General features: G+C 45.9%; 1 protein-coding gene across 1 annotated transcript in view; it reads left to right on the top strand.

Annotated features, from left to right (window-relative positions):
* The window catches only part of ST6GAL1 (ST6 beta-galactoside alpha-2,6-sialyltransferase 1), a 30739-nt gene extending 21191 nt beyond the window's left edge, over nucleotides 1-9548 (top strand). Inside the window, 4 exon segments of the mRNA XM_035544936.2 lie at nucleotides 921-1018; nucleotides 5149-5250; nucleotides 6313-6487; nucleotides 9062-9548. Coding sequence (XP_035400829.1) covers nucleotides 921-1018; nucleotides 5149-5250; nucleotides 6313-6487; nucleotides 9062-9303 — 617 coding nt within the window. The 3' untranslated portion in view covers nucleotides 9304-9548.
* The last annotated feature ends 14214 nt before the right edge of the window (nucleotides 9549-23762 follow it).

Below are 23762 nucleotides of genomic sequence, written 5' to 3'. Positions count from 1 at the left end.
GTCAGTGTAGGAAAAGGCATGGTTTGGTTGAAGGAAGGTGCTGAAAAGAAACTAAATCTGACATACTTAAAATGAAGCGTTTTCTTAGATGCTTGAAGGAGCTGATCAAGTATCATTCCTTCAGTGACCAGGATACACTTGTTCTGTGCAATCACATTAGGACAGCAAAAGAGCAGCCAGATGGTGTAGGGAGGTCTGGTGGATCGGAACAGGAGATCCTGGTAGACAGGCAGCTCTCGCCTCACCGGCTTCTTGGTGCGGGCGAAGGTTACGAATTGCCAGGTTGCAGTGGTTGTGTGCCTGCAGCCAGGGCGCTGTGCTGCCCAAGGGGGTGATGCCAGCAGAGGAGAATGCAGTGAATCCTAAAGCATTTAGGAAGCCAGGCCTGTTAAATACACAATGGTGGTTTTATTTCTGCAACGTGGGAGGTACACTGGCCAACTGAAGCCATCTTCATTTGCCTCTGTGATCATTAGACACGTTTTTCAGGCGGGTAAACCTCCAGGCTGTGAGAGAGGACAGTGGCTCACAGTTATTTCCTAATTCTTTATTTTGCAGCCAGCCACATGGTAAATTAATTGTGCATCGGTCTGTGTCCCCGTAATGTGTTTGGAAGGAAGAAGAGGGGAATGGAGAGACACACTACGCTCTCCTGTGCAGTGCAAATACTGCGGCTGCTCTCTGAACCTACGAGTGAATTGTACTTTGAAAAAGTGGATTTCTAAAAGTGTATTGATCATGGAGCTAGGCTAGCAACTTCTTCCACAGCATCTGGGCTGTTACTTGCAGTAGTTCCAGGGAAACTCTCCGGCAACTAGCCAGATTGCATTAGAAGTGTGGGTGAACAACCCACTGCGCATCTCCTCTGTAACTGCCAGAGCAGCTGCCAGCTCACTGGTTTTCCTCTGTTTTCCCTTCAGACAGCCATGATGCCGTCTTGCGGTTTAATGGGGCTCCTGTCAAAGGATTTCAAGAAGACGTGGGGCAAAAGACAACAATTCGTCTCGTTAACTCCCAGGTGAGTCTGATGAATGTGCCCAGATGGACCGAGTATGCCACAGCGGTGTGCTTCTCTGCTTGGGAGCTGCATGGCAGGGAGCGGCTTTCCTTCTAACAGGGGATGCTTGCAAGTCCTCTCCTCATTGCTGAAATACCTTCTGAGGTTACTGCAGTTAAATTACCAGGCGCTAGCAAATGCCTGCTTGCATCCTACTGTAAGGCCAAGGTAATTTGATTTTCAGCTTGGCTCTTCCTGTGTGCACAAAGCCCAGCTGCACGCTTGCTGTTGAGAATTGGGAATGTGAGGCACAAGTGTCACTGTAGCTAAGAAAAGACCAATGTGCATGAAGCCACAGTTGTGCCTGCCCCAGAGATGGGTGTGAAGAACAAAGCAAGTCTGTATGGTTTAAAAAAAAAAAACAACAAAAAAAAACCAATACTTTTCTGCCCAGAGATAATGCAGATAATGCATTAGTGATGTTGTTAAATGGCTGAAGATACGTGGCAAAGGACGTACCTTTAAAGCTGTAGCTGCACACAGCCTGGTGTGAGCCGGGGTCCCAGGACTTCATGGTAGAGCACAACAGAAGGTGCCTTGTAATGCAGGGCATCCCTGATGGAGTGCAATTCTCTGTGATACTTTGAGAACTCTTCTTCAATATGAGGCTGTCTCTGTGCTAATCTTTCTTTGGACTTCAGTAGACTTTGAAGCAGATGCCCAGTGTTTAAGAGACATGTTTAGTGATGCAGCAGCAGGGTATGTAAGCCCCCTGTTGAGGAGCAGAGCGAGACCCATAGCAGAGACCGTTGTTGTTCTGGGTGCCCTTAGGAGCGTTTGCACTGTGCTTCCATATAACTGCTGCACCTAATGTTTGTCCACTTCTTTTGGGGAGAATTTTCAAGAGTAGATGTGCAAAGAGAAGAGGAAATCACAGTGTGCTGCTGAGAGAAATAATACAAAATTGTGCCCAGAGACCTGGTACAGCATAGCAGTGCGGTGGGGGCACTGCCTGACCCAGGAGGGGGAACAGAGGTGATGGGGACATGAGGGGCTGAGTGGGGCAGAGATGAGGGGCTGGCGCTTGGCATTGGTGCTCCAGGACCAAAGAGACACCTTCCTGCTCTCGTACCAGCGCTGAGCTCTGTAGGCCTGCTGTTTCCTCACCTGCTCCTGCATGATGTGCCACAGCAGGAGCCTGGCCATCCTTTTCAAAGGGTGGATGCGGAGCCAATGGCTGGCTAACTTCCAGCCGGTTTCCCTGGTTCATTTTAGGTGTCTTCAAATATATTCCTGCTTCTTGCGCAAATGCTGTTGCCACCTCTCAGCTCTCGGGTCACCGTCTGGCCGGGTGGCTGTGCTCTGTTCTGCTGCTTGCCGCCTCTCGGTTCCCCTGTGCTAAAACAGCTCGCAGACGTGGGGCACGTCCTTGCAGTCTTTTTGTAGCAGACACATCTGGCTGTTGACATCCTTCCTCAGCCCTGTTTGACCTCTCAGTGTTTTATCGTTTCCTTTTGGGTGTATTTTACAATATCAGATAGCGTTACCGCTTAAGAATACTCTCTCTGGAGAATGTGCCCATTGCCACCCTCACCCTTATGATAAGAAGTCGTTAATCAGTGAAAACATGTGCATGACCTGGGTGATCCCAGGCCTAGCTGCACAGGGAGGAGGGCGGCAGCCTGACTGTAGAAGCGTAATATATAGGTGTAGCTGCATCGTTTACACTCCACGGAGATGTGCCTGCAGCCATGGTTGGCGTTTTTCACCTGCCACCATTCCCTCTAAATGGAGATACCAGCTTAGAAAACTTCAATTACAGGGCGAGCAAAACTGTTGCAATTTCCAGAGGCTGAGGTTACCTCGAAGTGCACTGTTGGTCTAGCTGCTGCCCAGGGCAAAAGATGCAAGTTCCTCCATGGGAGGCATCTCCCTTCAGGAGTTTCTAAGCCAAACTGAGCTGGGGGCAGCCCTAGTCGCAGCCCCTGTAATCTTCAGGGATAAGTGGACTGGGAACTGTTTTTCTTCATATTAACCGCCTTGTTTTGGGGATCACCTGGTTCCGTTTCACTTCCAGCTTGCAGAGGTTGTTTAATAATTGTTTTAATATATTTTCTGCAATAAGCAAAACCAAACCGATTGGGGAACAGTACCCATTTGGTAGTTTGCTCACTAGTCTCTAGGACATATCTGGGGCTGGGTGGTTTTAAAAGCAAGGTGGGGTATCTTGTACATCTGTTAAAAAGGGGAAGATTAACGGATTGATGTCAGTGGGGGGGGGAGAAATTTGGGATCTTCAGATCTGGGGATAGGCTTGTAGGTCCACAAGCTTCATGGTTGTTCTAAATAAAGAAGTCCTTTAATATTACCTTGCTTATTTTCTCAGACCTTCACTGTTTCATCAGTACTGCTTCCTTTAATGGCATGTTTTCCTGCAGTCTTATGCAAAGCATCAATTTGTGCTGGGAAAGGACTTGCATCTTACAAAAATAAGGGCTGAGGACTCTTTGGGGGGAATGCCAATGTCGTTATGTAGGACACAATTCCTTTCTGCAGAGCTGGCCAAGGAGCAGAGTACCTCGCTCCTCCCAGCCCTTGTTTACAGTTCTCCTTGGCTGGCTTCTCATTGCAAGGGAGAGCACTGCTTTGGCTGCATTTGCTGTTATTGGCATTAATGAGTCTGCAGGGAGGAGAAGGAAGGAGATAGCACATCAGTGGGATGAAGTAAGGTGGTGGTGGAAAAGAGGGAGCATGTTTAGATTGTGGGGCAGTGACTGCGATAGCTGGAGGGAAGGAATTCGTTTTGTTATGGTCGATTGTACCAGGAAGACAGGTGCTGTATTAACAAGTTACTTGCTAAACAACAAGCTGGCTAAATAACAAATCTAGCTAGGAAATCAGTAGATTGGTCAAGTAACTAGGATCAAAAGGCTGAGCAGGACAAGTCATGTAGCAATTTAAATGACATTTAAGTACTTGGAAAGAATCAGTCCCTCTGTTAAGCAGAACAGATAGGTATCTAGGGAGCCAGATTCCTCCAGTGAACTATTTAAATGACCGACAGGAACTAACACTGCCAAGAACCAGCTCCGTGGTGTAGGGAAGGAAATGGCAAAAGCCCTGTGGCAGTGGAGATGCTGCCCGCCTGACTTGTTACACCTTTGCTTTTGTGCCTCTGGGCAGCTCTTCGGAGATGGGTGTGCTTCTGCAAGCTTGTATGGTTATGCTTGGCCCACCTTTGCTTCCTCTGATGCTCAGTCTTTCTTGAGCCCTCCTTCCACATGTTTCACATTAGTTGTTGTATTTTTTTTCTTCCCCCTGGAAAAGTTCCTGGAAGATTTCCAGCCTTTTGATAGAAATGCTGAAATGAAAATGAACCGCCCAGGTTCCTCGCCGTGTTTCTGCCCTGTGTGGGGCTGCATCCCGCCCTTGCCGGGTGAAAGGAGGAAGGACAGCTAGTGCCTGCCGCCGCGCTCTCCCTGCCAACCTCTGGTGTTGCCAGAGCGCTCGGAGCCCTGCGCTCCGATATGGAGGCGTGCTGCTAGCCAGTGACCCAGATCCTGCCGCTGCTGCAAGGAAATGAGGCCGTGCAGCACACGTGGTCGAGGGCAAAGCCTAATCCACTGGAGCTGAGACCAGATGAAAGGAAGCCCTTTTTGCTTTTTGAGTAACGGATGGGCTGGCCACAGTGTCCGTGTGTGCTGGTTAATGGGGATGGTCAGGAAAACGGGTTGCTGCTGGAGGCAGCCTGGATGCTTAAGGATAAATTGAATAGACCTTAATCAGATCCTTGGAGAACATGGGGACAAATAGGAGCTGATTTTTATGAAATAGCTTCTCTGGGACATAGCTCGCAAAGATCTGCGGATGTGTGTTAAGCTTGCGTGTAGGGAGGGCAGAAGGTCAGCTCCTGTCCTCGGACACCACTTGCTTTTTGCTGCAAACCTGTGTTAGCGCTGGCTGTCGAGAGCTATGCTGGTCGCGTCTGAGTTGTCAAGGGAGTTGTTCTCACCTTCGTCCCGTGGGGCACGCCCAGTAACTGGTGGTGGGGTGGCTGTGGCTCTGCTCAAGGAGGCCTTACTGCTTAGCCACCTGCTGATGCTGGCAGCGGTCTGTGTGTCACTGTGGTGTGTTTGTTGTTGTCATTCAAGCTTGTCACCGTTGAGCAGCAGCAGTTCCTGAGGGATGCGCTATATAACACTGGAATCTTAATTATCTGGGATCCAGCACCGTATCATGCAGAAATTCATGAGGTAAGGCTGAGTTTTCTCTAAATAAAATCAGATGCAAATGCTTTGAAGTGCAACTGTTAACTCACTTCCTCCTAATGTGGGCAACCACTCATTTTAAGGCCGTTCTTGTTCCCCCCTTCATTGTCATGGCTGTATCCATACCTACGAGAGTATCTCATGCAGCTCTGTTCCGAGGGGAGCATTTGCCTGTTCCTAGTCCCTGTGCAGAGCTTCAGGCTGGGTGTAACAGGTCACTACGTTGACTTTCTCATGGGCTGATGCCACCAGCAGGAGACCACCAGTGGCTGCAGCTGTTGCAACCCCCCTGTGGAGGGATGATCTCTCTCTGTTGGTTGCTGTGAAGTTTGTTGATGAGAGATGCTTGGGTATTTAGAGGCACCAGTCAGACATAAGAGATACTTGATGCAGTATGATTGGATTAGAAAACCCTCTGAAGATCTTAGCAAATGTCACCTCTCTGTGTCAGCTAGATTTTCAGTTGTGGGTGTTGCAATCCCTTTAGCATTCGCTTTGCTTTTTGAGCACAAAAGGGGGCTATTTGATAAGCGATGAGCTTTGGAGGCTCCAGGTGAAGCAGGTAGGAGTGAATAATCCATTTTTTACTTTTGTTTTAAGCCCTGTCCGTAGCTGAGAGTTTTTTGCAACTCTTTGCTCTGGACTGGATTTCTTATTTTCTCACCAATGTTTATTCTTTTGCCTAGTCCCACCTCTCGAGGAGATGTAAGGGTGTATGTACAGCCTGGTTATGAGTCAGTGAAAGCAGGATGGGGTATTTTTAGTGTAAAAAAATCTATCAAAATGACTTTAAGAAAACAGAGTATTCCTAAATATTTCTATTGAAAGTGGAAGTATCAAGATGCAAATCAGCTTGTACTGTTTGAGATGGCTGTGCTGAGGACACTTGCCTGCGGCATGGGATGCTTTGTACTCCAGTGTGGAGGGGGGTGGGGGTCTGTGTTGCTTAAGGCAGACTTCCCAACCTCATCAGCTATTGGGGTTTTCTGTCCGTTATGTGAAAGAGTGTGCTAGTAATAAATCTGACTTCTTGCTTTTGTTTTCCAGTGGTACAGAAAACCAGACTACAAGTTTTTTGAAGCCTACAAGTTGTATCGTATTAGACATCCAGAGCAGCCTTTCTATATCCTGAATCCAAAAATGCAGTGGCAACTCTGGGATATTATTCAGGAGAATTCTCTGGAGCATATTCAGCCTAACCCCCCATCTTCTGGAACACTTGGTGAGATAACTGTCTTCTAAACTTCATGTTCAGTTTGCAGAAACTCTTCAGCATGTCCTTTTCAAAGACAGTTCTGGATTTACATTGTTCAAAGACTTATCAGGCTCAAAGGCCTGATTGTTTTATGCCAGAACTAAAGCATCCTGTCTTGAAAGTATCAGCTTGGTTGTGTTAAAATAAGCAGTTTGCAGCACACTTCTGGAACAGCAGTTCTAAGCATGGTCTAGTTCCATGTGGAAACAGGAGAGCAGATTGCAACGTTGAGACATTCTCTAAGATTTCTGGCTCCTAAAGTCAAAGCAGTGCAACTTCACAGCAGGCTGAGAGGAAGGCTGTGGCTCCTGCAGGCTCAGATCTTGTCAGACAAGTTAATGTATTTATATAGATGAAGTCTAAGTGGTTACCTATTTTATTTGTGGAAAAAAAAAATATATAGCTAAAAGCTTAATGGGGTGCTGGGGATGGTCAGGCTGAATTGTTGCCCTGAAAAGTTCAGTGATCCTTCCTCCTTATTCAGCATGCTAAGGTCTTGTTTGTTAGCATGCTAAATCCAGCTTTCCATTAAAGAGACTCACTTTACTTTCTGCTGTTGCAAAGCTTTTCCTTCTTATTGGAGAGCAAATCTCACAACCATGTGAATAAAAAGGAGCGAACTTCTCAGGATCCCACAGCTATGCGGAAGTCACAGCACAGAAATATGGTCTTGTTCCCCCCGTGGACGTCAATCTGCTGCACTTCAGCCACTCTTGACTCTGCTCCTGTCTTTGCTGAGGAGCAGGCGTCCTTTAAATCCATGTAAACATGGGTCACTTTTATTTCTGCCAGCTAAAGCCTGTTTTTCTTCCACAACCTTGCCCTTGTCCTGTACCTATTACATCATTATCGGGATATGTGCAAGACAGTTGCGTAAGAATACAGTCAGTGGCTTCAGGGGCAAAATCTTTTTAACATTAGGTGCTGTCCCACTTCAGACAGCAAATTCCTCTGTGGCTTAGCTTTGGCCAAGTTGTCTGCTTGGTAAAACAAGTAACCTCACCGGGCACAGGGGAGCACAGACATGCTCCAGTTTGCAGCTCCAGGTTTCTTGGAAGGGTCAGTGTAAATGAAAATTGTCATTTGGAAAGGTGGATAAAAATCTTCCTAAAATGTAACTTCTTTAACAAGTGCTTTCACAGATGGGTTCTCCTAATGTCTTGTAAACTCCTTCTTCCTCTCATCATTGCTCCCAATGTCTCAAGTCTCAGCTACTGCATGGCTTTCATGTGATAGTACACATTGCTTCTATTTCCCTAGTGTACTCGTGCTATTTTTTGCACTTCTTCAGCTCAGAAAAGCAGCCAGTCACAGGATGGCTGAGGTTGGAAGGGACCTCCAGAGATCACCTAGTCCAACCCCCCTGCTCAAGCAGGGTCACCCAGAGCATGTTACACAGGATGGCATCCAGGCAGGGTTTGAATATCTCCAAAGAAGGAGACTCTACAACCTCTCTGGGCAGCCTGTTCCAGTGCTCTGTCACCTGAACCGGAAAGAAGTTCTTCCTCATACGGTGATGAAACCTCCAATGGTTCAATTTATATCCATTACCCCTTATCCTATCATTGGTCACCAGTGAGAAGAGTTTGGCCCCACCCTCTTTACATTGTCACAGAATCATCTACGTTGGAAGGGACCTCCAAGATCACCTAGTCCAACCTCTGACCAAGTCCATTGTCCCCTCAGGTATTTGTAGAGGTTGATAAGATCCCCTCTCAATGTCCTCTTCTCTAGGCTAAACACTACCAGCCTGCTTAGTCTTTCCTCATACGACAGCTGACGTTCAGCCAACTATCCACCAATACCCCCAGGTTCCTTTCTGACCAACAGCTTTCCAGCCACTCTTCCCCCAGCCTGTAGCATTACATGGGGTTGTCACACCCCAAATGCAGGACCTGGCTCTTAGCCTTGCTGAACTTCATACAGCTGGCCTCGGATAAATATGGCCTATTTCAGCCAGATCATGTCTGTGCCTAGCACTGGCATCAATGGGCTCAAGTCATTCATGTGCCTGTCAGAAGACACAGGAGGGCAGCACTGCTCTGTTCCGAGGAAGCTGTGTGAGCCTGTTCCTTGCCTGTGCATTTACACCAAGAGCCATCTCCAAGCAGGGTCACTTCTGTATTCTCTGCGTTAAAAAGAGGCAGATGGGAGAAGGTGAAGGAATTCTGTGTGCTTACCCAAGCAGGTTTGAGATGGGCTGTTTGGATAAGCTGAGCAGAGCACACAGCTGGCGGACACCCACGGTTCCGTGAATATCTTGGTAAATGGCAGCACTCTTAAAAAAAAAAAAAAAAAAAAAAAAAAAAAATGTCCTTGTGGCATGACTGTCATCCTAAGCAGTCTGCTCTAACCAGGTCCATCGGATGGGGCAGAAAACAGCTCCATCTGGCTAGATTTTTCTCCCTCTCATCTGAACTCCCGAGAAAGGAAACCCTTCCCATTGGAGTGGGATCCTTCATGCCTGGCCATCAGTCTCACCAAAGTGGTTTGTGAGTTCTCTGGTTTGAAATGGGGACGTTTGTTTCTTTCCCTCCACAGGCATTCTGATCATGATGACGCTCTGTGACGAAGTGGACGTGTATGAATTTCTCCCTTCCAAACGGCAGACTGACATTTGCCACTACTACCAGAAGTTTCACGACCGTGCCTGTACCATGGGAGCTTACCATCCTCTCTTGTTTGAGAAAAACTTGGTGAAGCATTTAAACCAGGGCACAGATGAGGACATTTATACTCATGGGAAAGTTACTTTGCCTGGCTTCCGAAACATACGTTGCTAGCAAATCAATTTTTAGTGTGTTTAGAACTTTATCTTGACTGTTAAAGCACTTTTTAAATCTGGGTTGTCAGATTTGTTAAGTCTAAGCACTGGTGTGTTTTGACAGCTCTTCCATGTTGCAACACTTGCTCTTAGGACTTGGTTGCATAACTTCTCCAAACCGTAAGGCAGTGCAATACATTGTGGTACATCCACACGGTATCTGCATGAGCCACTGCAATAAATTTACTCCTTGTGGAGCAAGGCTCATGCGGCTGGTGGATATCCCTGTCTTCATCTCAGCTGCTGATGGTGTGTGGGAAACACAGAAGATGCTTTCTAAGCAGAGATTGCACAAGTCTGGATTAAATGCTGATAAAGTTTAGGTTGCTTCAAAGGGATTATGACAGCTGGAAACCTGGTCCATTGAGAAACAAGAAACTTACTTTAAAACTCGTTCCCATCATCCTAGAGCTCCTGGGAGCAGGGCTGATTTATGGAAATAGTGTCAAAGCTGGGTATTGATAAGCTAAAATCTTAGTCCAAAATATTTGATTTTACAAACAGTTAAAATAACCATGGCAACTTCCTTTCAAACTGTAAGACTTTTGAAATCATTCAGGTGGCATTTTTGGCAAATGAAGAGGGAGGCGACTCACGATTCAGTGGTTTGTGCAAGATATATTTAGACTTTTTAGTTGTTGATTTTTTTAATCATTTTACACATGTTTTTTTAACATTTACTTCTCCAATATAGTGTTGTGCTTGGTACAAAAGAACCCTTATTTGAAAATCTTTTGGGGTTGATGTTCAAAGGCACAAATGGGGAAACTCACTGGAAGCTGGTACTTCTTTCCAACTCTCTGCTGGTCTACCTTTGTAATTATTGGCAAATTATTTTCTGGCATGTTTTCAGTAACAAAAATGCCACATAGCTGCTGGCCAGATGATATCCAGTTCTCTGCAAACTAACCAAGGCAATCTCATAGCGGTTTTGTGCTTTCTGAATACATGGGGAGCAGATGCATTGCCTCCATTCTTCATCAGCACTGGGGAGGGAGAGTGTGCTCTGCTTCTCATGCTAAATCCCAGGCAGAGTTGAGGAGGGCACCTTTTCCCTCCTCTTTATGAGGCAACTCTCCTGTGGCGTCATGGTGGAAGTAGCAGCTCCACAATCTCTGTACTTCAGTGAGAACACATTCTGTGTCCTTTTCCATACTAATGTATTTCACAATGTCTGTAAAGAAAGCCTTTTCTTCTCCTATTTTGAATAAATCCTGTGAAGTTGCTGGCCCATTCTTACCTCGGTGAAATCAGCATAAGTATTGTTGTTCCTGGGACTTGGGGACTTGGGCCAGTCTTGCACCAGAGCAGGCAGTGCTGGACCGGGAACTGCTGACGTGCTCGTTTCAGGGAGCCCATAGCTCTTGTCCAGCTCTTGGTGAGAGCGCTGCCGTAAAGCCGGTGCTCTCAGGTTGAAAAGAAGCTCTAAGGCTGGCTTTCTGCATGCTGGTCTTTTGGGATGGATTGGATCTGTCACTGCTTGTGCATTGTATGTCACTAACATATATTTGTCTGTTTGTTTGTTTTATATTATGGTCCATACACTGTTGCCCAGGGTCACTAGGACAAGAATGTGATGAAGCCCCTATGCAGTTCTGTCTTGTTAAGGATTCATTTTCTTCCTTTATGTTGAACTGTCAGGGAAAGGAGAGAGCCAGCAGGCTTTTCCCAAAGTGGCTGTCTGGGAGAGAGCCACTGCAAGTCTCTTTCCATCTCAACTTGTAGCTTGTAACAGTCCTACCTCTGGCCCTTGGTTTAAGGGATTATCTGTCACAGTGGTTTGCCTTCTTAGTTTGTGTTTAGTTGGGATTCAACCTGCTTCTTCCTTTTTTCTTAGGCGGTTTCATTTGTTATTTCACACAACCTCATCTTCCCTGTTGGGATGACCTTGGGCCGCGTGATGGATGGATGTACCCTTGCTGTGGAGGAGCAAGTGTGCCTGAACATGGCTCTGGGAAGTCCTTCTGGTGTTCTCATGGGAGTGTCCTGAACCAGCTTCTTCCCCTGCAAGAGAAAAAATGCCACACAGGCTCCGTGGGGTCTTTCAGAGCTCTCAGTTACTTACTGGCAATAGTGTTGCACTCGGCATGAAATTTCAAACATGCTAACAATTTTAGCTAGATCAACATATAATTCGTTTATACAGTAAACATTTTTATGGGAATTATGACAGAGCCTAAAATATGCCAGTGTTAACCCTCTTTTTTTTTTTTTTGGCTGCATAGATACGTATCTAATATAAATTGCAAGTGATGACAAGTGTGGTATTTAGAAGAGCCAAGTTTACATGAGTGGGCAATAAAAGCTAGGCTGTAACAAAAGCCTTACGCCTCCTACAGCGTCTTTCTAAAGGTTTTCAGAATTTGAACAGCTTACTTCCTACCCATGTACAAAGCAGGAGGAGAGCAACACTGGTCTGACAAAACTGCATGTCTTTGTTGTCATTTTGCTTTTACTAAAGAAAAAGGGGAGAAAAATCCCAGAAATTCAGATTCTGTGTACCTGAGTCAACACACACATCCTCACCTGCCCAAGATGAGTATAGTGGTTGATTTGCAGCTAGATCTGACAAGGCTTATCTGGTTTATCAAAAAAACATGGTTAAAAAACACACTCCCTGGAGAGAAACACAAGCCCCCTCAGCCAAATATTCCTTTTGTTTTCTGTGTGTTTTCTTACCACTCAACGTACAGCCACAACTGAGAAGAGTTACTCTTCTCTCTCGCATAACGTGAAGGTGACTCTTTCTAACCCAGCACTTTTGATGTTTGCTTTCACTTGCAGATTTTACCAATCTAGCAGGGAAACATCTTCACTTGCTTCAGGTGATGATACACAGAAAAATCAGTTATTGTTTTGGAATGGATTACGTGTGCATGGCCATGCAGGTGTTAGATCCTAGCAAACACACCAGAAACAGTATGCCACAGAGATGGAAATGCCCTGGTGCATTTGCAGGGCAGATGAACGTAGGAAAGAGCCCATGGACGGGTGTATAAATGTTAACTGGTGTCCTGAGAAGGGAGCTGCCCACAGCCCCGTATGCAGCATGCTGTCACCTGGAGCTAATGAGCTAACTGGGTTGTAGCAGGAGCAAGCTGTGCCTCAGCCTGCTTTGGGGCTCGCTCCAGGTGAGGAGCCTCTTTCCTCAGGGTCTGCAAGTGAGGGCTGCTCTCTGAAGAGAGGGCTTACAAGGAAGAGGGCGTGCCTGTTTGTAAAATGCAGATGAAGGAAAATTGGTAAGTGGTCCTTTTAGCTCTGTTCTTGTATGCAAATATATTTTTTAATCTCAACAAGCTGCTTAGCAGCCTTTTTTTGTGAAAGGTGTGGAAAACAGGTTTGATACACAAGGCTTTGGTCATCTGGATAACACAATGGAAGGAGATTTGGTGTCTTTTGGAGTCTTTAACTCATAGATTACGTTGTGTGCAGCTTGTTTGCTGTTTTCGAGCTGAGTTTGGGAGGTTTCTCTCAGGGGAATGTGTCAGAGGGCTGCAAACAGCTCTTGCTCTCTCCCTTGAAAAAGGAAGGAGCCCTCATAGGGGCCAGCCTTAACCCACCATCTTTGAAACACCCTCTCTTTATAGCCAGGCAAATACTCCTTTTGGAGGTGCTGCTACTTATCCCCCAGGGTGCCAGCTCTGCCTTCAGCGGGGGTCTCAGGCCATCGTCCAGCCGTTACAGGAGGTGTTCAGCAATCCCCAGCTCATCGCTTGGCCACCTACTTGCTTCTCCGCGTGTGCTGCAGGCGCTACCTGGCCGCAGGCAGCGTGCACCCAGCGGCAGGACAAACGCCTGCCTGTGGGAGAGGATGAGGTGCTGCAGTGGGATGTGTGTGTCTCCACACTCGTGTGGGTTTGTAGCTGTTTGTTCTCTTGCCTAAACCTGAAACTTCGTGTGTGAGAAGGGCAAAATTTCATAAGGAACGCTTCGTTTAACAGTCAGGTCAGTCTTGGAGCTTCTCCTACATGCAGCGCTCTGCTACTAAACTCTGTTCGAGGTACAGGGAACAAAACTAATTTGGGGAGAAAACTTAAGCAGTGTGTATTTGAAAAAATCCTCTGTTCAGAGTACATTTTGAGAGGATACACAGATACTTACAAAGGCAGGAAAATGAACAGGTAAAAACTGTCCTCTAGGTTTGAGCAACAAACCTCAAATGGCTTGGAAAAATGTATGTCTAATGCAATTTTTTCCAAATAATTCTCCAAAAGCCAGAGAAGATGCAATCTTCAGGGGCATAATGCTAAATTAACCCCATCTTGTTTATTTTCTGCATGAAGTTGAGCATGTTAGCTAACATAAGGGGACACGCAGTTGTGTGTCTTCTTACTGCAGCTGTTATTAAATTCAGAAGCCCAGAAGGAGAGGGGAGGCTGTGCTATGCAGCTAATGTGACACTGAAAATGATTTTCAGTGTGATACAAAAATAGATGGTGAGAGAGAAGGGGAGGAGCAGAGGGAGTTGACTGAAAGTGCTTTAGTTTGTTGCAAGTAACTTCTGGCAGGAGCTAGATCTCTTTAAACAGAAACAGAGACTTCCCAAATGTAGTGAACTTGTTTTGCTGTCTGCATGCCAGTGCTGAGTGTGCTGCCTGTTTTGAAGGTCAGCGTGGACTGAAAGCTGTATTTCTGGGAATAAAATCAGCTCGAAATGACTATGTGCCCATTCATGCAGAAATCCTGCGGTGCTTTTTTCCTGCCTGGCCCTGGAGTCCTCTACAACAACAATAGTACGGCACTTCCATGAGCCCACTCGATTTTAAACCCATGACAAAACCCTTTCGGTAGATGCCAATGGCTGTTCTTCAGGTCAGAGAAGGTTAGACTTTAAGTCTGGGCATCTGTAGTTTGCAGTTTCAAAGAGCTCTAAGATCTCCTATGGGTTTGTGACGACCCTGGGATGGAAAGCAGTTTGCCGTAGGGGACCAGCAGGAGCTTACAAAATCCCTGTCGCAGACAGGCGCGGTGTAAGCACGGCAGAAACTATCTATGGAGGGGTGAGCTTCTGTCCCCTTCAGCATGAAGAAATGGTTTGTGGTGGTATTAATCCTTCTTGTCAGTGCATGGGAACCTCAGAGGGAGGCCCATTACACCAGGGTGATTGAACTGGGTTGAGCCCTTGACAGGTTCAGCCTGTAGGTCACCTTTACAACTAACCTGCCACAGTCTAAAATACAGAATATCTGAGTCCTTCTCTGGTACTGAATGAGTACAAGGAAATTCAGGGCTGCACCTGGTGAAAATAATACTGGTGTTTGTAGCATTTGTTGTAATTCACCGAAGAGAATAACAGCACTAATGTGCGTGAGAGTAGGTTGTATTTCATTAAAAGCCAGTTTCAGCTACATCCAGCAAGATAAACATAGGAAAACTGAACTGCATGCTCCAACTTGTGGCTTGTATATTACCAAATCAGTGTTATTTACAGTGTATGCACCATTACTTAAACATTAATCTTAACGAGAGTATGGAGGGGGAACTTAGCTTTTTCTTGCTCACCTGAGTGTTCCACGCCTCTTCATAGATGCTGAATAGCAGCATTACTGTTTTAAAATACTTCTCAAAAATGGAGCCGGATCTTTAACTGGGATGAATCAAGGAAGTACACTGTCTTCAAGAAAGTTGTAAATCATTTTCATGAGCTAAGAATCCGTTTCCCTGAGTTGATTTTTTTTTCCCTCAGTTATCGTGATGAGTGTTATGCTATTTGATTTTCTCTCAGCTTACCAAAGTATATTAAAGGTCAGGCCATGTTTCCTAAGAATATGTGGGTGAGGGTGGCATTTACACTTGAATTTAGGAAAACAGGCGGAGCAAATGGTTAAAGCTGGGCCTCCTGTGTTTAGAACAACTGCAAAGCAATTTGCTATTAGGGCAATGGAGTTTTCTAGGTAATTTAGAGGCTGCTGGCTCATTTCAACTACCAACCAGAATGTGGATTTTAAAACTCAGTTTCATAGCAGAAGAAAAGCCGCTTCGCCTTCAATGATAATTGTACAGGCTCTGTGAATGCTGAAGGTCCTAGCTGAGGAATTAAAGGGAAGTGATAAAACTCTTCTTGTTAGAACTGAGATGCTCTAAGGATTTGTAACAAGAAGCAACTTAATCTTGTTTGGTAGCACTGTCATGGCGATAATTTGAGTCTGACCAGATGTAATTGTAACTGGTAGTGTATAGAAACTCTTTCCTTCTTTATAATAATTACGAGTTCTAACTTGCATAAATACGATAAATATGGTGGTTTCTTATCTGTATTTTTGCTACTTTAAATTCTAGGCATTGTTTGCATCAGTGAGCAACTTGGCAATGCAATAGTGATTTGGCATTCTTGCTTTTGAATGGTGTGAGGTAATGTTATGGATAAGCTGTGCATCCTGGCAGCGGGTGTGAGCTCTGTGTATTCAGCTGGCCTCCAGCTCTGCAGGTCTGCAATGGGTACAGGGATGCCAGGCATGTGAGTGCCTCTTCTGTGGCATCACTTGCTAATGTGACACCCATCTATAAGAAGGGTTGTAAGGAGGACCTGGGGAGCTATAGGCTTTGGAAGTGCAGAACAGGCTCATATCAGAACCATAAGAAGATGGAGACTGCACAGAGACGGTAGGGTGGGTCATTTGCTCATCAGGCTCCTCGCATGCTTACTGAGGGGTAACACGCTCTGGACTGCTGTGAAGAACAGCAATGACAGGAGATCTGTATGCTTATTGCTGTTTTCTCAGTCAGAATATTTTTTTTCAGAAATTGGAACAGTATTTTCTGGTTTTGAGATGAAGTGAGTCCCCTTCACAAACTCCTTGTCTTTATCGGTATGTGATGTTCTGTTTAAAACCTGTTTCTTGTAGGAAGCCGGTCCTCCTAGTTTCCAAGCTGAGGTCTCAAATGATAGCTGTTATTGAGTTGGTGTTAACTGCCTTTGAACAGCAAAGATGGAATACCAGACCCATCCATCGCAGCACCTTTGCCGGCTGACCTCACATGTCATTTCCATGATCAGTTTGTGTGCAGGCCTATGCTGTCTCTGTGGCCTGGGTGGTGGACACAGTGCCTCTTGATCTGAACTGGTTTGGTTCTCTCACCAAGTGCAGGTGACACAGCTGTGACAACGCCAATTCTGGGCTTTTCATCTCTTTTTGAGGCTTGGTATGCCTGTCCTGCAGTGGTGTATCAGTAGGATGGTCAGCAAAACCTGAATGCCAGCCATGGCAACTCTGCTTGCCTCAAACTGAATTGTGACAATTTGGGCAGGAATGAGGTGTGAGTGGCTGCTTCGAATCTGACTGCAGATGTTGGTGAGGGAACCTGATAGAAAGCCTCAACATTGATCTGTATGCATAGGTGAAGCTCATGCAGTCCTTGCTGGATTGGCTTCTCGTTGGTCCTACCCAAGTTCTGCTGGGACCTGAGCATTGCACTGGGTGGGGTTGGCAGGGCGGGCTGCTTATCTGCTGCTCTGTGATCTGTTTTAGAGCAGTGTCAACCTTGGGTCTCTCTTCTTAGGAATATGAAACTCAAAACAGTTCCCCTGTGCCAGAACGATCAAAGAGCGTCCTACAAGCAGGAGGGGAGGAAGTGCTCTCCAGATTTTTGTTTTCAAGACGTGCAAGGCAAACAAGGACAGAATGAGTCAGTGTGGGTGGGTCTGGGGTACACAACACCTGCAGCTGGGGACTGGGCTTTGGTGCAGGTGTGTTGCACCAGATTTCATGGTGAAAAGTTCATCCAGCTCTGCAGGCCAGTCACTCACCTCCTGATGTCCTCCCGAATGTGTGCACCCACACTGCTGCCCTGCATGTAATACAGTAATGTTATACGTGGTAGGAAATGTATTTTTTTTTAACTGTAGTGGAAAAAAATAGCAAATGCGTAGCCTTGATGATACATGTTAACAAGGAAGTGGCATATCAAGAAGTTAGCTATTTTTATCACTGTTTGCCATAAAAGGGACAATACAGGAAACAACTTTAAATTCAATCCATTTTTCAGTTCTATTGCAAAGCTATTAGTATTAAACCTAAGCTTGTGTTATCCCCTGTTCCCTCCCGCCTCCTTCTTGACCAACTCCTGTCACCCAAAGATTGTGGCTTGTTCACATCCACTGTGAGAGGGTAGAAAGGTTTCCTGTGACTCAGTGGGTTCTGGATCAGGCCCTTAAGCTCTCATGATGGCCAAGATTTGGGAGTCTGAAAAGAAATTAATTGGTAGCATGTAGGGAGCATCTAGCTATATTTTTTCCTTTCGTATTAGTTCAGACGGCACTTACCTAACTTGATCGTATGAGTATTTTTTTTTTTTTAGGAGACTTCAAGATTTGGCCACATGATACAGTTTTGGGAGAAAATGTGAATGCACAAAGAGAAAATGTGAACCACAGCTGATGGCAAACAGCATCTTCTAGCCTGCCATTGAATTCCCATGTCACAGTCCTTGTGGTGGGGTGCTGTTAGACCTAATCTTGTTATATGACTGGGGCTTGTTTTCTGTCAGATTTAAAATTGGGAGTCCAAAGCTGATTAGTTTTTCAAGCTAAAGATGCCTCTAGCCTGGTGCTCTGGAAACAAACATCTCCACTGTGTGGTGTGGTTAGAAGATAACATAGAAATATAAATGATTTTTTTTTCAGCTGACTGTCCTGAAACCCTGAAGGTTTGTTGCAGTTGGCTCTGTGTCGAGAACAAAAGAGCCTTCAGAGACTGGAAGCTGATAGGCAGTTTTATTCTTTTATTTTTTTATTTTAACTTGAGAAATCTAAGTCCATCAAACTGCATGCTTCTATTCAGTTTCTAAAGTTAATTGTGAGTGCATAGCACCTTGGGAATCTTTCAGAATAGGTTGGTAGGAGATCTCTAGATATGGGCCATGTCCTACTTCTACATGGCAAAGTCATGCACAGAGTGCCTGCTGTTCACTCGTAGAATTGGAGGTTTCATTTTGGCGAAGGCCACAGCAGTACCCTGCTCCTATTAGACTCATGCAAACAGCTTTGAGCAGGAATGTGTTTGGTGTGTAGATGTGATGCAGGTGCTGCTCACTCAGGTGATTGTTTGTCTCCTATCCAAAGCGTGTGTGCCGTGAGCTGCAGCTCACCTTTCCCATTGCCCTGTGGTCACTTCCTATTCTCCTGTTTGGGGCAAAACCGGGGAAGGACCAGTCCAGCGTGGCTGCAGTCGTGTGAGGGTGGCACAACTCTGGGCAGGCAGCAGCCAGTGAGCACTCTGCATTTCCCAGTCCCTGCAGTCCCCAGGGACTCCTGTAAGGCTGGGGGACACAGTGTATGTTACAATTCTCCGTAGATCAGCAGTTTCCCCAAAGCTGGACACAGTGGCCTAATTCCATCATCACTCGTTATCCTTCCCACGTTTTGAGCAGGTGGTTTCTGTAGGTCTGCGTTTGGAATTTCCCGAGGTTAAGCCATATGAAAATGCTTTGTTCAGTAATCTTTCAGCACAAGCACAAAAGCATCTTTGGAAAAGATGATACAGAAATTAATCAGAGCTGAGCTGATGCCATCACCTGAGGTCACACTGCTTTTTGCAAAGTGTGCTTTGCTAGCATACCCCACTGTGCCCAGCTGCAGCTGTGTGGTCACAAGGGAGCTGAATAAATAAATAAATAAATACAGGAAAGTTCCAAAACTGGGCCTGTGAAACCATCTGCTGCAGAACCACCATTAACTCAATCGCTGAATTCAAAAGCAGCTGGGAATGTCTGAGTATCTACTTCTGAGGTTTCTGGTTGCGATAAGGTTGCATTTCAAAGCTCTTCTGTGGATCAGCAAAAACTGGAAGCTTTTCACTTTTTGTTTCCAAGGTGAGCTGAGGCTGCAGGGACATTGCTACAACACCGTGTATCGCAGTACTTCGGTGGGCATCGGCCGTGGGCGATAGCAGTGTGACCGCTGCACCAGCACCTCCTCGGGAGTCACTTTGAGCTTGCTCCCTCAAAGTGTGCTCTGCACAGTCCCACGCCACTGCTTGCTTAACTTCGAGTTAAAAATTTGCTTTCTGTTTACCTAATAACGTACCTCTTGCTTGAAGTGTGAAGCCCCTGATGTGGAGGTTTCCAGGAACCCAGATGAGCTGGGTGGCTTTACCAGCAGCTCTTCCTTTGAAGTTGGAAGGTGTGTGCTCCACCAATGGCAGGCTTTGGCTTGTGTTTGCTTGTCAAACAGTAAGAACAAAAAAATAAAAAATTAACGAGCATCCTGGAAACTAACCAGGAAATGGTGTTTTCTGTGAGAATGGGAGAGCTGTAAAATAAGTTTCAGGAAATTATATTCAAATAAGTAAGTAAGTAAAGAGCATCAGTCAGATACCTAATGGCCAAAGTGCCTGCTGTGCCAGCTTGGAACTCCAAGTCCTGGTTGGTGGTCATGAGTGTCCCAAGTTGGTGCAATTTTGCTGCAATATAAATATTTTAAAGCCATTTTACTGAACTGAATACACTTCAGAAATCCTGTAGTGCTACAGGAATTGTTTCCACTTACAAACCTGAGTAACCCTGTGCCCAGTGTGTAAACCTGAGAGGTTCCTCTCGTGTGACAGATGTGAGGACGCAGTGCTCCAACAGGAGACTGCAAGAAGCTATTTTGTGCTGCTTTGCTAGCGTGATTCTGACTTATCAGACTTACAGCATTCAGCATGATTTAAGAAGTTTGTTCCTGCTCTGCAGGGACTCCGCTGGCTTTTATTGCTGTATGCTATACGCTTGCACAAGGGGAAGAAGCAGAAAGCTGCACGGTGCTGCACTGGTGCTTATAGCAGAGAGGGGAGCTGCTGCCTCTGGGGGTAACTTTATAGGGCTCTGCTCTTGTGTGCTCTTCCCACAGCACACACTTTCCTGTAATAGTGCAGTATGTGAGCAGATTGCATGCTGTATTGTGCTGCTGCTGTTTGTAAGTCTGATGCATGTGTATATTTTAATTTGAAGTCTGAGAAAGCTCATCAATTTTTATTGATAATAGATCAGAGTATGTTGTCAATGCATAAGAATTTACAGTTTTGCTGGTTTATGGTTTATGTGGTCTCTCTTGTCTTTTGGGAGGTGATGGAGTCTCCAGGTACTTTCCTCATACCTGTGGATTCAGAACTTTTACCAGCACAGCAATATCCCCTCTGAGGATGGGGTGCAGACTGTGGCTTGGACACTGGAAATGTTTGCATGCACTTAAAAATATAGCGGCCTGTACCTGTGCAGCAGGGGCTCTCAGGGCAGGGGCTTCCTCTTGCAGGAGATGAGATAGGTACGGGGCCAGGAGCCTGCTGTTCCTGTCTGCTTGTCATAAACTGGGGGAAAAAAACACCGTTTTTTTATTCATCTCAGCCATTTAAATATGTGCACGTGGCTGTCCCCCTCTTGCACATTTCTTTTTTCTAATTGTAATTTTCTGGCATGCTTTCTTCCTGGAAGCTGGAGCTATTATCATTTATTCTCTCAGGACTCAATGCCTCTTGATCTCTGAGTCACTTTCCCAATTACAAATCAATTTATCCAGTATTGCTGCTTGCTGCTATGAGCAGTAAGGAGAAACACTCCTCTCTCGGACTGAAATTTCCCGAAGGGAAGGAGAGACATGGACGTGGTGTGTCTTTGGGCTGTGACTTCTTGTACAGAGCTGCTAGACTTGTGTATTTATTGAAACATGCTGGATGTTTCAAAAGGCATCTGGGGGAAGTGCTGTGGCTCATTTACCACAGGTAACTCTGCAGTGGGAGGGTGCCAAACCCTCAGGGTTGGGGTGTTTTGGTGTGCATCTTTTCCCCTCGCCTTCCCCAGACTCCTGGCACACCAGCTTTCACGCTGGCCCCGGTTCTGGCTCTGCAGGCACGGGGTCAGCCTGCTCAGGAGAAGGTCAGAGCTGCCCGACAGGTCCAGAGCTCAACTACAAACCCGCAAAAGAAATGGCTTGCTATCTGGGTAGCCTGAGATTGCTCTTTCTGGTTATTGAAAAATGCAGGTAGTTATCTGTTTGTTATTCAGAACAGGAAATGCTGTTAAAAGTATTCTTAAAAAGTGTTTTCACCACCATGAAATCTGCAGCAGCTGTGTCCCAGCCCTTGCACCGAATACACTGGTGTGGATCCCTGGTGTGGCAGCTAAGTCTGTTGTCCTTTAAACACCTGCAGGGAAATCACACATTTGAAAAACGGGGAAATGGTATTTGCTTTGGGGTTGCTTGCCAACGCGGAGAAATGTTGTGAGTCAGTATGTCAATATCTAAAGGGCATCAGAATGTGAACTGGCCGTGCCACCGGGTTTTCAGGGAAGAGGCCAAAGCAGGAACCTCTTCCAAGCTGCCAGAGCTGCAGCGAGGACAGCCCTGGAAAGGAGCAGGGGGATGGCAGGTCACCCCAAAGCAGAGCTGACATCTGACCCATGGAGCTGTTGCTTCAAAGCTGGCTGTTTAGGAATTTGCAGTGTCGCTTGCCTGGATCTCGTGCTGATCCCGTAAATAAACCTCTGCCTTGATGGATGGCCAGTAGTTGGTTCTGCCTTGAAGCCGAAAGGGTCAGACCCAAGCCCCTTGTTTGGGGGATCAGGTCCCTTCATTGGGTTGCCACCGTTCAAGAGGCGGCAGCCCTATGGCCCGCGGGGGTTTCTGTAACCAGCTCCCTCCCTGGTGCCTCCCAGCAGGGCTGGCTGGATTTTTGTGCCCCGTGCCGTGATTACCTCACCTTTATCTGGAAGCGAGTTTGGAGAAGTACAGGTAAAATAAACACCATGTCTCTCTTCTTGGAAACACGGATGTCTGTCTGGCAGAGATGTCTGCAACCTTCCAGGTTAATGAGCAGCTCTGGTGTGGCGCGGGGCGGCAGCGCTCCTCCAGCCTGGCACCGGAGGGAAGCTCGGTGCGTGGAGGCCTCCCCAGCGAGGGAGGCACCACAGCCTGCATGGCGATGAGCAGCCGTGGTACAGATGCCCACCTTAGGGAGCATCTTTTCAAAAGATTGAATGAAGCTCCTATTTTTGCTTTGATTATTCTTCTGTTGTTCCACAAGATATTTTTATTCCATCGTATTCTGTGTTTTTTCTTTTGCAAAGTGAAATTATTTTGTGATAAAGTGCCATGCTGCGTTAAATAATTCTGGTAATCAAGAAATCTTTGTTTCGTCCTCCTAGCTGCATGCTCTCAAGGGTTCGCATATCTTCCCCAGAGCTTGTATATGTTATGGTACTCCTTTGATACATATCTTACATCTGATAGAATAGCTAGCTAGTTGTAATTTTTTTTTCTTTTACTGTGTTTGTAAATCCAGCTATCAGATGTGACGATGGGCTAATGTGGGCAGGCTTGCCCTTTTTCATACCTTGCAGCAGAAGAATCAGGACTTTAATTTCATATAGGCGGAGATGGTAGACTTAAAGTTGATCATATGGAAAGATTTTTCCACAAAGAACGAGCAGGACTGAACAAAAAGCTGGCAAATGCTGTGGATACCAAGAGTTCCACCCGGAATGAGTGGGCAGGCTTGGGGCAGTCTGTGCAGACCTTCTCCTTCCACCTTCAAAGCCCAAGCCCAACAGTACATTTTAGAGTAAGCTTTGATAAATAAATCTTCCCTATTTTCCCTTTCAGGAAGGGTCAATCAAGTGAGCCAATATTTACCATCAACATGTTACATAGTAGATTAACCTTATGGGTTTATTCCGGTATTTAAACTGCGTATTTGTCGATACCTGGATTAAACAGCCCAAGCAATGGGGTTTATCTGAGTATGCCACAGTTGATTCTGGCAAGTAGAGTGGATTTGGCTTGTGACTGCTTTAACGCAGCAGTTCTACTCCTTGTTTTGTTTGTGTTCTAAAGAGAGTTGTTCCTACCAGGTTGAAGGAAATCAACAATTCTGACACGTTGGTTAATCAAATGATTGTTAACACCCAGGGGACTTTCCTAGTAGCAGTCGAGCGCTGTTTATATTTTAATAATCACTGTGGTTGTTAACAAGGGTAAAGAAAATGGAGTCCTTCAGCAAGTGTTGTCCGTTGTCACCATGCTCCAAGTAAGCATTGATGAAATTTATTATTTCCATGCTTTTCCTGGTGGTCCATAGACAGCCACCTGCAGCCACCATTAATTTTCCCTTAAGCACTGCTCATGTGGAGGTGTTGCAAACACTTAAGACCTTGTTCTCAAAGATGGTATGAGGAGAAAAGCATTAAGACTTTTTCCCTTCCTGCCTTTGAGCCTGGGATGCGTTTCCATGGTGTCTGAAATCCTGCTGTAAGAGTTTGTGCCAGTCTGAAGTATAATGAAACTGCTTCTTAGCTGCCCCCTGGGGTGTTTGGGTGGAGCTTTAACAGCAGCCCCGAAGACTTCAATAGCACTGGGGATGATTTTCCCAACTCATGAACAAACATGGGCTTATATAGTAAGTCATAAAAGCCTCTTAGACACATGATTGTTCTCTTGTAAGGAAT

Source organism: Cygnus atratus, chromosome 9 (genome assembly GCF_013377495.2).
Source record: "Cygnus atratus isolate AKBS03 ecotype Queensland, Australia chromosome 9, CAtr_DNAZoo_HiC_assembly, whole genome shotgun sequence".
Lineage (NCBI taxonomy): Eukaryota > Metazoa > Chordata > Aves > Anseriformes > Anatidae > Cygnus > Cygnus atratus.
This window is presented reverse-complemented; position numbering and strand designations above follow the sequence as displayed.